The following is a 13,936-nucleotide window of genomic DNA, read 5'->3' as shown; positions in this document are numbered from 1 at the left end:
TGGAATTGCTATCTTTGTTATTGAGTAGAGCAAGCGGCTGATCCCCACAATTACCAACAAAAACTGCTGAATTGCACCCTGATATCTCTCTTTAGTGGTTCTCATTAAAGGCAAACATCTCACTCCAGCCATTACAGTGCAAGTTCTGTATTTTATTTTTTGAAACATTTGGATAGCTTAATAAAATTTTGTAGAGTATTTTTACATGTTTTCCTACATGCTAACGTCTGAAACTTTCTTTACTTAACATTGTACTATACAGATTAAGATACAGTCATTCCAATCATGAACTTGGCATCACAGATGGAATATATTGATGCAATGGGAATGCATATAATGGAATAAATATCATGTTATTAAGTTCTGTAACTTTTCAATGTTAGTAGAAGTACAGGATTTTCTTTTTTGGCACAGTTTACAGCTGTTAAATATGATCAATTCTTAGAAATTCTTCTCTCTTTATCTTTTCACATACCCATGGCTTTATTTAAATTTCTCTTGGAATTTCATTTCCTGGCTTAAAACTCTCTCTAGTCCAGCACTGTCCAATTGAACTTTCTGTGAAGACAAAAATGTTCTAGAACTACACTGTCCAATATGGCAGCTACTGAAGCTTTTAAGTACTTGTAATGTAACTAGTGTGATTAAGGAACTGAATTTTAAACTTTATCTCATTTTAATGAATTTAAATTTAAACAAACCCATGTGGCCAGTAACTCCATATCAGACAGCATGGTTAGTCACTCCCTGCTCCATCTACAAACTTATTTCTGCCACATCTATTTTACATCATAATATTACTCCTGAAACATCCTCAAATGAATTTAACTATTCAACATTTATTATTTGGTGTTTTATTCTTTGGGTAAGAAATTCTGTATTTTCATTGTGAAAATAGTCTAATAATAACTATGTGATATTTATCAAACACAATATGTCAGGCAGTGTTCTGAGCACTCGATACACAGTATATCATTTCATTATCACAAGAAAATTACCACCATTTTATAGATGTATAAACTGACACAACCACAGGCTAATAAATTTTTTGCCTAAGATCAAATTGCTAGTAAGTGAATAAGTTAGGATGTAAACCTCAGGCAAACTGGCTTCAAAGCCCAGGCTCTCACTCTATTCTTTACCCTTTCATCACCCTGGAGAGTAAGGTTTTTTATCAGTGGTTCTCTTTGTTCAAAATGCATGACAGTTGGGACCTTTCTAAGAGCTTTACTTGTGTATGCATAATATCAGAAACTATTGCCTCTTGCAAGAGGTAAGAGAAATGAGGACACAGTTTGCTGTTTCTTTTCTGTCCTATCACAATTCACTGAGCAGCAACTATGTTTGTAAAAAAATATCCAAAATATCCCCTAACTAATCTTTACTAATTTGGCGCTTGGATCTCATTTTATCAGGATGATACTAAATAGATTAGTATATATAAGTGATAATGAACAGGTGCCATCTGTTTGCTCCTATTACTACAGAAGATTATTCAAAATTTTTTCTCAGTGCACTATCAGAAAGAATTTTAAAGTAGTTGGGTTGATTATTTATAAAGGGCTATAATGTTCAGATTTAACTCAGGTCAATCATCTGCAAGTTAAAATTACTCAGAAGTGTACTGTCCATAATTAAGTAATCTTACCTACTAATATTATACAATAAGAAGACCTTTAGGTGACATGAAATCTGTCATTTTAAGTATGCCCCCAAGCCTTTTCCAGATTGCTCATAAGATTTCTTATTCTCTAGAGAAATGTGATCTCTTAGAAATAAATGTCTCTGTCAAGTCACAAGTAATATGAGCATATGATGAAAAAATGGAATTTTTTAGTCTCATAAGGGATATTGCAGTATTGTAAAATTGATTTTATTCCTCGTTATTTAAGTTCTCATGGTCATTTTAGGATTTACCTTTTAGATATAAAGGGAAGTTTATGATGCCTTTTAGGGAGGTGGGGGACAGAGGCCTTTGGGGACCAGGAGAATATTTTTCATATGAAATTCTTTGTCATAAAATGCTAATGTTGGTGTTCTTGTCTTTATGTCTATGCATTCTTTAGCTATGAGGATAACAGACCCTTCATCAAGTAAGAATGACCTGAATGGCTGATAAATTCCATTTATCAGTGTGGTCCCATGAACCAGCTGTCAGATCAGTACTGAAAAATCATTAGAGCTTCTGTCATTCACATTGAGGCAGAAGAGCAAACTGTGCAGGAAAATAATCAGGCATACAACTTCTATGCAGAATAAATATGCTGCAGGTGTATTGCCAGAAAAATTCTGCTTCACCTCTTTTAATTGGATATCACCTGAATTTAGTGCCACAGTAATAGCAACTTCATGTGGTACAGACTTGTTTTGCTTTTAATAGATTTCTCCTTTCATTTCGATGTGCTCCTCTGTGTTGCATATGTCCTCATTTCTGTTGTTTGTTTGGACATCGTTCATCTAAAATTATTTCGTGATTTAGTGTTATATCTTCAAATGATCTCAGGGGTATGAAACTACCCAACAGCAAATGAAACTAATGAATTTTTAGGTTAAATATCCAAAAGAGGGGAAAATACCTCCTTCAAAAATTAAACTTTACATATGCAAAATTGTCTCTTTCAAATCTCGATACGTCACTTGATTGTTGATCTAATTGTTCATGAACGTATCTTTTAAATTTCTAAAACAAAGCTACAAGTCTGTACTAATCTATAAGCATAAACACAAATGCTAATATTTGGGCTTTTTTTCCTTTGTACATTTTAAAATTACATGTCCTGTAATTAAGATTGGCAACCTTTGGGTGACCTTGCTGTAGACTTTCAGTTTGTTCTTCTGGTGAAGAGTCCTTTGTTTTCATTTTCTCCAATACCATTACACTTACTTCTTCATGCTCTTGCTTATTTTTTTCTTTTGAAGTTGGGCTCATCACTCTTTTATATCATTAACACTTGGGCCCATCATGTGTTTTCTAGTGGATAATAGCTGGCTTGAGTATTTTATCCTATCATTTTATTTCTAAATCTGAATAGCAATTTTGACTTGATTTAATGGCGACTCTTCCCATTTTTCCTTATTCCAATACCTGTAAACAAATAAGAGCTTTACCTTGAAAGTTCCCATACTTCTGAATCTGCTTGTAAAATAAGATATTAATATCTAAGATGTTTTCTTATTTGTATAAGCAAACATGCCACATACAATGGCAAGCTTCCTTTAGGGATTCTTTATTCAAGAATATTAAAGTTTTAAATTAAGCACATTAAATTTAGTGGATGTTTACATCTGAAATATAGTGGCTGATGGTTGTAGAAGGAAAATGGTAAATATTTGAGATTAATTTTAATAAGACTTTAATAATATTTGACTACTTTGGGACATATCTTTCTTAAGACATAGTTCTCTCTGAAAAATTTATTAAACCCAGCTTCAGATTATAGTAAACATATGTGATTTTGCCCCATCATTTTGCAAAGTTTCAATCCCCATATTTATTCCTTAGACAATGTAAGTAGCAGATAGTAGTCTGCTAAAAATAAATATTAGATTACCATGTTCAGGAAGGTACACTGGGAAAGGAAAGGGTGGGCTCATAAGAGTATACAGATCTAGACTGTTTTGGTCCTATTCTATATACTTAGAAGTTGAGAAGATTCCATTTTCATTTATTGGATTCCCATCTATTGGAAAGATTCATTTTATTTTGATAGTAAATACATAATACATAACTACAAATATATGGACTTGTGTCACCCATTTATTACTATTGTGAATGGCAGCTTGGAGGAAACTAAGGGAATGGAGTGAGAGTGAGAATTTGTCTTCCATTTTGGACTACTTTGTTCATCCCTCTCCATCCCATTCTCAGCTTCATTTTCTCCCACGAGTTTGCAGACACTTCAAAGACATGAAGGTGTCCTGAGCTATTGGGCTTCTTTTCAACAAAGCTGCCAATTGCCCGATTTCCAAAGTCTAGTCCAACATAACCCAAGACACAGCAATCCAAAGGCTGAAAGAGTAGATGGTGATCTAGAGGGGAACTATTTTTTCCCATTTACTGTATCTCACACTTGTTCTACTTAACTATAGAATCAGACAAATAGAAGTTTAAAATTTTATACAATCTTCCATATACTGGTTCCTTCTGTTTTTGTCTGTAAATTTTTTATGGAAAAAGAGGAAATTTGGAAAAATGGGCTAAAAGTGTATCAGATGAAGAGTCCAATCAAACAAATGTTTGATTAATGGAAAGAGTCCAATCAAACAAATGTTATCATACCAATGAGACCAGTGGAGACTAACATAGCTTTACAGACTCTTCCCCCTTGCCATTCACCATAATTACATCTCCATACCATTTGCATATGTGCTGCAAATACATGAATAATTTAATAGTACAAATCTGCTTTTGCATAAGTGAATTTCTGTGTTTATAGCATTTTCATTCATGTATATCTCCTTAAGCTTGAAAACATGTAAGTTCTCATTAAAATCTTAAAATACTTATACCACCTGTCTTACATTTTCTGTCAATAAAACTGTAACATCTTTTTCAGTGTCAGTATTGTTGATACAATATGACTGTGTTAATTAAAGACAAATTATTTGATAACCCTTAATTTTCTCTTCTCTCTGCAGGTCATGGGTTATAGGTGCAATAGCTCTTCTCTGCCTATTAGGACTGACCTGGGCCTTTGGACTCATGTATATTAATGAAAGCACAGTCATCATGGCGTATCTCTTCACCATTTTCAATTCTCTACAGGGAATGTTTATATTCATTTTCCATTGTGTCCTACAAAAGAAGGTAAGCTAGAATTCTCTATTCAAGAATAAATGGCATACATTCTATGACAGCAAATTACCCATAACATAAATCATTCTTGATGTGTTTGTCTCTAAGAAATAAATATATTCCTTCATTGATTTCATTTTTATAATAATAAAGACAAAACAGACATAAAATGAAAGCATAAAAGTTGAATGTGCTTAACAGCAAAAAACAGAATCAAAATATTTTGATTTGGACAATGTACAAAAATTATATTCTTATAGATTTGACCTTATAGTCTTTAATAATTTTATTGGCAGACACATGGAATTTTTATATTAGGGAGTAGATTTTCTAAGATGTTATGGAGGCATGGGATATATGTATATATATGTACATATATGGCATGGCATAGGAAATATATATTTTTCTGTTTTTTTAAAAACTAATTTGTATTGATATATTCTAGAAAATATAATTATCTAAACATTTTGATAAAAACATTTATTTTTTAAATGAATGGTAGAAACTTAGTAAAGATCTCTGTATTTCTTTAAAAGCATCTTTTATAAAATCTATGATTTTGATGATTAGAATGCAATATTTAATTTTTATATTGGTCTATTTTTATGATTTTTCACATCTATAAGGACCAAAATATTCATTTTCAAAGTTAATTTTAGCAACTAAATACTTACATTGCATTTTTTTTTTTTAATCTCAAGATTGATTTTCTCATCTTACACTGTTTAACTCTATTATAAATGTGGTCTTTGTAGTTCTGACCATATAGACTCCTGAGCCAAGACTGGGTCTGAATCCTAGCTCCTCTACTTAAAGGCTTATGTGACTTTGGGCCATTTAATTAACCTTTGTATGCCCCAGTTTCCTCATGTGTAAAATGGAGGTAATAAAAATAATTATGAGATATTGAGAGGTGGCTCTGAAAATGAAGTGGCAAGAAGTGAAATTTTTTTTCTGAGAAAGAAACTATAAGACCTAAAATTGTTTTTGGAAAATAAAGAGTAAAGATATCCACCTCTACGATTTTTGGCTTGAGAGACTAAGGGAACCTCAAATAAAAGTTGAGAAAGGTGTCCACTTGTCGAGGTGGGTCCAGTTTTATCCTGTTTCAGTTTTATGTGTTGGTAGGTATTAAAAATGTGTTGGCATGATCTTAAATACAGGCTAGAATAGTAATGATGACTCAGACCTGTAAATGTAAGTTACAGAAAAGAAAAGAGGTTATGATGTTAGAATGGATGGATTCTAATCTAATGGATTAGAATTAACTTAGAAAAGAGGTTGTGTTGGAATGAATGAATCTTCCCAAATACTTAGTGTACACACACCCCAAATTGCAGTCACTTAACCTAATAAAGGTTTTTTTCACTCATTGCCCAATTGATGAGGGTGCCTCATGGAGGGACACAGGCCAATGAAAGCTCAGCCAACCTCACTGTTCGATTTCCACAGCCACCTTGGGTGTTGACATCTAGCAGATAGTCTGAGAAAGAGAGGATCTTGTATAAAAAGTCTGGAAGTGGTTCACATCACTTCTACTCACCTTCCATCAGATAGGACACTATCAGTAGTACCAACTAAACTGCAGGGAAAACTGGGAAACATACTCTACTTTTTGTACCCCAGGAAGATGAGGAATTGGGTATCACAAACAGCTAACAGTCTACCACACTTGATGATTATGAAGAGTAGGAGACATGAGTAATGAGCAAGAATAGAAATGGAAGGAAGAAAGTGTTTGAGGAGAAGAATGAGAAGATAATACTTAAATGAAACATAAGGGGAAAATGTCCAGAAGTAGACACTGGTCAGTATTATAAAACACTTCAGAGAAGTCAGAAAGACTAAGCACTTGGAAGGATTTCTAGATTTTGGTAGAAAAAAGCTATAACTGATTGTCAAGAGCAATATGTAGAATGATGGGTGCAAAATCAGGAGATTAAGGGAAAGGGTGGCATTTGTCCATATAAATAAGGGAATATTGGGCCATCATATTTAGTTATACTAACATCTTCAAATATAGGGAACCAGCTTTATCAATTATTTTATGTATTAGCTGGAAATTGGACTAACACATTTTTAAATTTTAATGTGTATATTGAAGTTTTCTACAGAACAGAAAATATTTTTGTGCTTTGTGCATGAATGATTTTGATTGTAAATATTTTTTATTAGCCAGTACCTATTAGTTTTCCCAATTATTATTTTTATTGTATTACAAATACATGTCAATGTTTTGATGTCCAGGTAGAGATACCAGACCTCAGGATCCAAAACTAGTCTAGAATTTTTAGTATATTGAACATATTTAACAGAAGTGAAATTTTTAAAAATATATGTCATCAAGCTCAATTTTGTGATTCATTAGAACAGAGTTCAGCAAACCACAGCTTGTGGGCCAGATTTGTCCAGCTGCTTTTAATTTTTACAGTCAGTCAGCCAAGAATGGTTTTTACATTTTTAAATGGATACATTTAAAATTTAAAATAAGTACACACACAGCATTGTTGGTTTTGCCTCTTGGTTCACAAAGCCTGAAATATTGACTGTCTGGACCTTCATGAAAAAAAGTGCCAGGCCCTGATTCAGAAGCTTATTTTTATGATTTATAATAACTAGTAATAAGCATATTTTCTTTCATGCATTTTATGTTTTGAATTTTTCGATTTTGGTGGCATTTTTATTGGGTGTCAAGAACATGGCCCAACATCAGAGAATATGGACATCGAATTATCATTCACCTTTTTTTTTGCCTACAAAAAATCCAGATACTTCTCTTTGAAATTACAGAAACAGTCAGGAGATTTTTCTTTTATTCCTTTTTTAAAAATTGAGGTATAATTGAGATATAACATTGTGTAAGTTTAAGGTATACAATGTATTGATTTGATACACTTACGTATTGTGAAATAATTACCACCATAGTGTTAATAGCTAATACCTCTATCATCTAACATCTTTTCTTTTTTGTGGTGAGAACACTTAAGATCTCCTCTCTTAGCAACTTTCAACTGTATAATACAGTACTGTTAACTAGAATCATCATCATGTATCTTAGATTTCTAGAACTTATTCATCTTATGGCTAGAAGTTTGTACCCTTTGACCAACATTTCCCCATTTCCACACAGCTAACCTCTGGTAACAACCAATCTATTCTGTTTCTATGAGTTTGGCTTTTTTAGATTCCACATATAAGTGACACCATACAGGATTCATCTTTCTCTCTCTGACTTACTTCACTTAGCATAATGCCTTCAAGGTCCATCCAACATTGTTGCAAATGGCAGGATTTCCTTCTTTCTTGTGGCTGAATAATATTCCTAGATATATGTAACACAACTTCTTTATCCATTCATTCACTGATGGACACTTAGGTTGCTTCCATATCTTGGCTGTTGTGAATAGTGCTGCAATGAATATGGGAGTACAGACATCTCTTTTATTTCCTTTGGATATATACCCAGAAGTGGGACTGCTGAATCATATGGTAGTTCTATTTTCAATTTTATGAGGAACCTCCATACTGTTTTCCATAATGGCTGTACTTATTTACATTCCCACCAGCAGTGCACAAGGGCTCTCTTTTCTCCATATCCTCACCAATACTTATCTCTTGTCTTCTGGATGCTAGTCATTCTAACAGATGTGAAGTGATATCTCATTGTGATTTTATTTGCATTTTTCTAATTAGTTATGTTGAGCATCTTTTCATGTTAGCCATTTGTATGTCTTCTTAGGTAAAAAACGTCTATTCATTTGTCCACTTTTAAATTGGATTGTTTGGTTTTTTGCTTCTGAGTTGTATGAGTTCTTTATATATTTTTGGTATTAACCCCTTTTCAGATATATGATTTGCAAATATTTTATTCCATCCTGCAGATTGCCAATAAATTCTGTTGTTTCTTTTGCTGTGTAGAAGCTTTTTAGTTTAATGTAGTACAACTTACTACTTTTGCTTTTGTTGCTTGTGCTTTCGATGTCATATCCAAAAAAATTGTCAAGAACAATGTCCAGGAGTTTTCCCCTGTTTTCTTCTAGGAGTTTTGTGGTTACAGGTCTTATGTTTAATTCTTTAATCCATTTTGAGTTAAATGTTGTGGGTGGTATAAGATAGGGGTTCAATTTCATTCTTCTGCGTGTGGTTAACCAGTTTTCCTAATACCATTTATTAAAGAGATTGTCTTTTCCCCATTAATTATTCATGGCTCCCTTGTCAGATATTAGTTGACCATATATGCAAGGGTTTATTTCTGGGCTCTCCATCTGTTCCATAGTCTATGTGTCTATTATGCCAATACCATACTGCTTTGGTTACTCTAGCTTTGTAGTATAGTGTGAAATCAGGAAACATGAAACCTTCATCTTTGTTCTTTCTCAGGATTGCTTTGGCTGTTTGAGGTCTTTGGTGGTTCTGTACAAATTTTAGGATTGTTTTTCCTATATCTGTGAAGAATATCATTGAAATTTTTTTGAGAGATTGCATTGAATCTATAGACAGTATTGGCTCTTATGGACATTTAACAATCATATTTCCTTTAGGAGGCTTTTCTTAAGCCATCTGACTGAATTTCAATAATATGCCCATGTAGTTGCTCTTATGTTTGATTAGGGAAATATGAATTATTCCATTTTTGAATTATTTGTTTTATAGGATTATTTGTTGATTGATTCAACTCATTAATAAAAATCAAACTTTGAGTTTTCAGTCCTTTTCTGAGTGTGGGTTGTATGATTGTGTCACCAGTATCTCCACTGAGTGACATTAAAGTTGTCAATTTTTCTTTTGTTGTGTACTCAATTATGTGATACATCTCAGAGGGTTTCATAATTATTTTATTTCTGAACAGAGAGTATAAAAGAAATATTCCATTTGTCAGGTGTATTTTCTTTCCCATCTTTATATATTCTAGAACAACCTCATGTTGAAATAATAAGATACCATATCTGATTGGGATAAGATGAAGTATCATGTGAAATAGTGGATTAGCGTATGCAAATAATTGATCAGTCAAATTAATTTTATTGTAATCTAAAGAGAAATATCTCATGGACATGGTCCATGTTATTTTGAATTCTTCTTTTTAAATCACATGCTTACCACTTCAAATCTCATCATAGAAAAATAAAGTCTGTAATGATTCAGCAAATAATGTAGCTAAATGTGGGACTTGGCATCTCTAGATATCTTGATTTACTCGTTGTTTATATAATCAGTTCAGAACATTTAACCTTTGTTGGTAAATGTAAATAGTCCATGATGAATTCCTGTGTCTTATGCAATATTGCTGCCTTTGTAAGTAACAGGAATGGAACTGGTTCCTTTTCTCTCCTCTCCCTTTCCCCCAAAATATTTGTTTAGATTTAAGTCACTTCATTACAGAACACTTCCTCTTCTAAGAAGAAAAATCTCACTTGTTGAGTACATTAGGAAAAACAAAATGGGATGTAGGTTATGGTGAAAGTTTAGGTTTTTGGAAATGCTTCATAAATTCAGTACAAATTACTAAACTGTAATTGATAGTGCTTACCTTTGGGTGGAGATTATTTTAAGTTTCCTCAAATTCTAATTAAATGTTTGTCCTTATTTTCTCCAGAGACAGAGGAGGAGATAATCTAATAGATTACTTTAATAATATATAATGCCTTGTGTTGGTCTTATATCAATATTAGAAATGTGGCATCTTAGTAAGAGCTTTCTGATCATAAAGCACCCATGAGATTTGGATTTTTTTCACATAAGACACATCACTTAACTTTTTCAGTCTTTCAGTTTACTTTCATTGCTTAACCTTTTCAGTGTTCTTATCTGTAAAATGTAGGTAATAATTATTTCCCAGAATCATTTTGAGGGAGGAGCCTAGCATAGTTCCTAGCAAATAGTGATTAAAAAGTAGAAGCTTCTTCATCTCACCCTCCCAAAACTCACACATGTCTTGGACACACACAGGTGGGCACAAACTTACTTCTTTTAAAAAATAAACAAATATGAATTGGCTTGTAAATAGTGAATAAAAATAATTATTTCTAATTATTGATAAATATAGCATAGAAGAGGTTGGTTGGAAAACATTAATATAACTTAAATATATTAAATAATATGTAATTTTGACCTTACAAATCAGAGAAAGGCTTCAAAGCTTAGCACATCATGCCTCTCTGTTTTGCTCTCACTGAATGCCTTTTTTCTCTTATCTATCCATTCTTTCAACTTAATCTTCTAAACCAACACATTCCAACCTATCTTTTAAAGATAGCTTGAAGAAGTCCTCTTCTCTGAGAAGCCTTCCTTGGTCTGCCTACCCACTTCCTATCAGGCTCTCTTCCTCCATGCTTTGATTCACCTCACTCTGTATCATTGTTCCTATCACATAATAAGGATTTAATGAATGTGAGTTCTTCAAACAAATCTGAATATAGTCAGTCTGTGATTTTGCTATATCTTTGATAGAATGAATGTTAATATATTAAGATATAATGTTTTATTTCAAATACTAATTTTAATGTGTCATCACACTCATTTTTTTTTTGATTCTAAATAACACTTCTCAAAAAAGCATGTTTTTATAACTTTGTTTTAAATAATATTACATTGTCACAAATTCTGGAAACTATGAACTCATGTGAAATCAATAAAGTGCTAAGAATAACATATATACAGTGTTATTTCATAATGAATGTAAACCTTGTGAATATAAAACCAGTAAGTTATCCTAGAATGTGTTTTTAGTTGATGAACAAGTAGTTGGAGATTATTTTTCTTGATGTTGCTAGTGGAGGTGAGATTTAGAACAGTTACTGTTTATTTTTGTATGTCTTGTTCGATTAAATAGGCAGTAATAAAAATTTTTAAATAAACATGATCAAAGTTTTCCCCAAAATTGTTGATATATTTTCCTGTTCGAAAACATCAGCTAAAAAATGCTTATCTCCTTTTATCCTGTGATTTTTATACTACAGCAAGGATTAATAATGTAATCACAGTGCTATATAGAAAAGCATTCATATTTCTCTGTAATTATTGAATAGAACTATTTTGAAGGAATGAATTTAAAATATTTTGAGAATATTTTATAGTCTCAAGTTGCAAAGTTGACCTCTTTTAAGAGAAATAAACTTCAGAGAAATATAAAATTTTTTAAAATGCTTAGCCCAACACATTCCTTTTTTTTCTGTTCTGTCTCTAAATATTCTCTCGCCTCTCTTTCTCCCTCTCCTTCTTTCTCCATTCCCTCTTCTCTTTAACTTCCTCACTACACTTCTGCCTAAAGAACAGTACAACTGTTCTAGTGAGGAAGTTAGAGAGAAGAGGGAATGGAGAAAGAGTTAGATAGGCTACTTCATATCAAATCTATGAAGCTAAAAATAGTGTCTTGAAGAGTCTTAAGTTTTGGTTTTTTCAACTGAGACTGTATCATTATAGTGTGATTGGACATACGTGTGTTTGTGTGTTTTAAAAGGCTCCAATTATGCAAAATTTCAATCTTGACAGTATGAATATTATTTTATATTGTAAAAAAATGTATAAAATATATGCTGAACAGACTTTTTTATATCTGTAGGGCAAAAAATTTTTTGTATTAATTATCTAAAATAAAACACATACATTTTATATTTCCTAGCTGAAATGAATTACTTGCTAACAGAAGTTGATATTTTTGGCTAGGTACGAAAAGAGTATGGGAAATGTCTGCGAACACATTGTTGTAGTGGCAAAAGTACAGAGAGCTCCATTGGCTCAGGGAAAACATCTGGTTCTCGAACTCCTGGGCGGTACTCCGCAGGCTCACAGGTAAACAATATTTGTTAACTACAATGAAATATCTCTTACCTATATTCTGTTATGAGTTGCTATCCTTTCTTGATGAGATCTATTTTCTATCCCAAGTATTTAACATATCAAATTTGTTGTTTTTAGTGTGTCTCAAATGAAAATTGTTATGACAGAAATTTAAGAAACCAAATTGCAAAAAAAGTGAAGTTTAGGGTCTAAGTTTGCATAATAATTCATTTCCAGCTGAATGAATATAGAAGGTAAGGAAAGGAATTTTGCATTCCACCCAAAATTCTAAGAAAGTAATATTTTACATAGATATATGATTCTTGAGTTAATTTCTTCTCTTAACTAGTGTAATAATTCTTTATCATATACTGTATTTACTTATTAGATGGTATGTTTAATAAAAACAGTTCTAACTCATACCATATTGTATGCTGGTAAATCGAAGGGCAATTCAGGTAGTGAAAAATACCATAATAGCATCATTGACTTAACTGATCTAAGTGCTACTCCCATCAGTCCAGCACTAAATATAGTAGCTGCATTATCCCTCATCAAAGAAATTTTAAACTTTTAGGTAACCTGTCTGCCATTTTTCTCAGGCCACAATGTCAGTCCAAAGATTATTACGTAGAAAGTTCAGCAACTCTAGGATGACTAAAATGAGCCAGTCAAATAAAAGACATATGTGGGTCATGCATGAATGAGTTTGGGTTCCAACTAGCATACTAATATTTTTAAGATTGTATGGTTCAGTGGGAAAAACAATCATTTTTATCAGTGTTGTTAATATCAATTTTCTGAAGAAGACTTGAATTTTAATTCCTAAATAAAGTTATAAATAAATAACATTTTTTTAACTCAGCTCAACCTATAAATCTATTTTTTTAACCTGGTAATTTTATATATAATATAAAAAAGAACACTTCATTTGTTCTTTGACTAATTTCCAATCAGCTTGTAAATTTAATCAATTAAATTCACCTAAACAATTCCATTCATATGCTTAGAAAATTAAATATCCTTGTAACCTTTAAATATCATTTACAAATCTAATATATCTGATTCTCTCAAACACATTCACTGTCAGACTGGACTGTTGTACACACCTAACTAGCACTTGAAAAACTCTATAAACCAAAGATAATGAACAATATTCTCAGAAATAAACACTTGCCTCATGCTAAAGGAGTTCTCTTTTATCTTACAAATAAAACTACATATCTAATATCAATCTGATATTTCCAACTAAAAATTTTAAAACTAATCTATAACTGTCAAACCTATCAGACTATCTCAACACTTAACAAGCACTAATTATCATAATGAGCATGAAACTTATTCCTACATATAATATACAGC

At 32.0% G+C, this 13,936-nt stretch overlaps 1 protein-coding gene across 7 annotated transcripts in view; it reads left to right on the top strand.

The window, feature by feature from the left end:
• Positions 1 to 13,936, top strand: part of ADGRL3 (adhesion G protein-coupled receptor L3) — an 858,314-nt gene that overhangs the window by 813,384 nt on the left and 30,994 nt on the right. For all 7 annotated transcript variants that reach the window (XM_059922921.1, XM_059922920.1, XM_059922919.1 and 4 more), the window contains 2 exons: positions 4,639 to 4,807; positions 12,461 to 12,586. In XM_059922921.1, coding sequence (XP_059778904.1) covers positions 4,639 to 4,807; positions 12,461 to 12,586 — 295 coding nt within the window. The remainder of the gene's footprint in view (positions 1 to 4,638; positions 4,808 to 12,460; positions 12,587 to 13,936) is intronic.

Source organism: Balaenoptera ricei, chromosome 5, assembly GCF_028023285.1.
Source record: "Balaenoptera ricei isolate mBalRic1 chromosome 5, mBalRic1.hap2, whole genome shotgun sequence".
Classification (NCBI taxonomy): Eukaryota; Metazoa; Chordata; class Mammalia; order Artiodactyla; family Balaenopteridae; genus Balaenoptera; species Balaenoptera ricei.
Note: the sequence above shows the minus strand (reverse complement) of the source record. Positions and strands in the feature narration are given on the sequence as shown.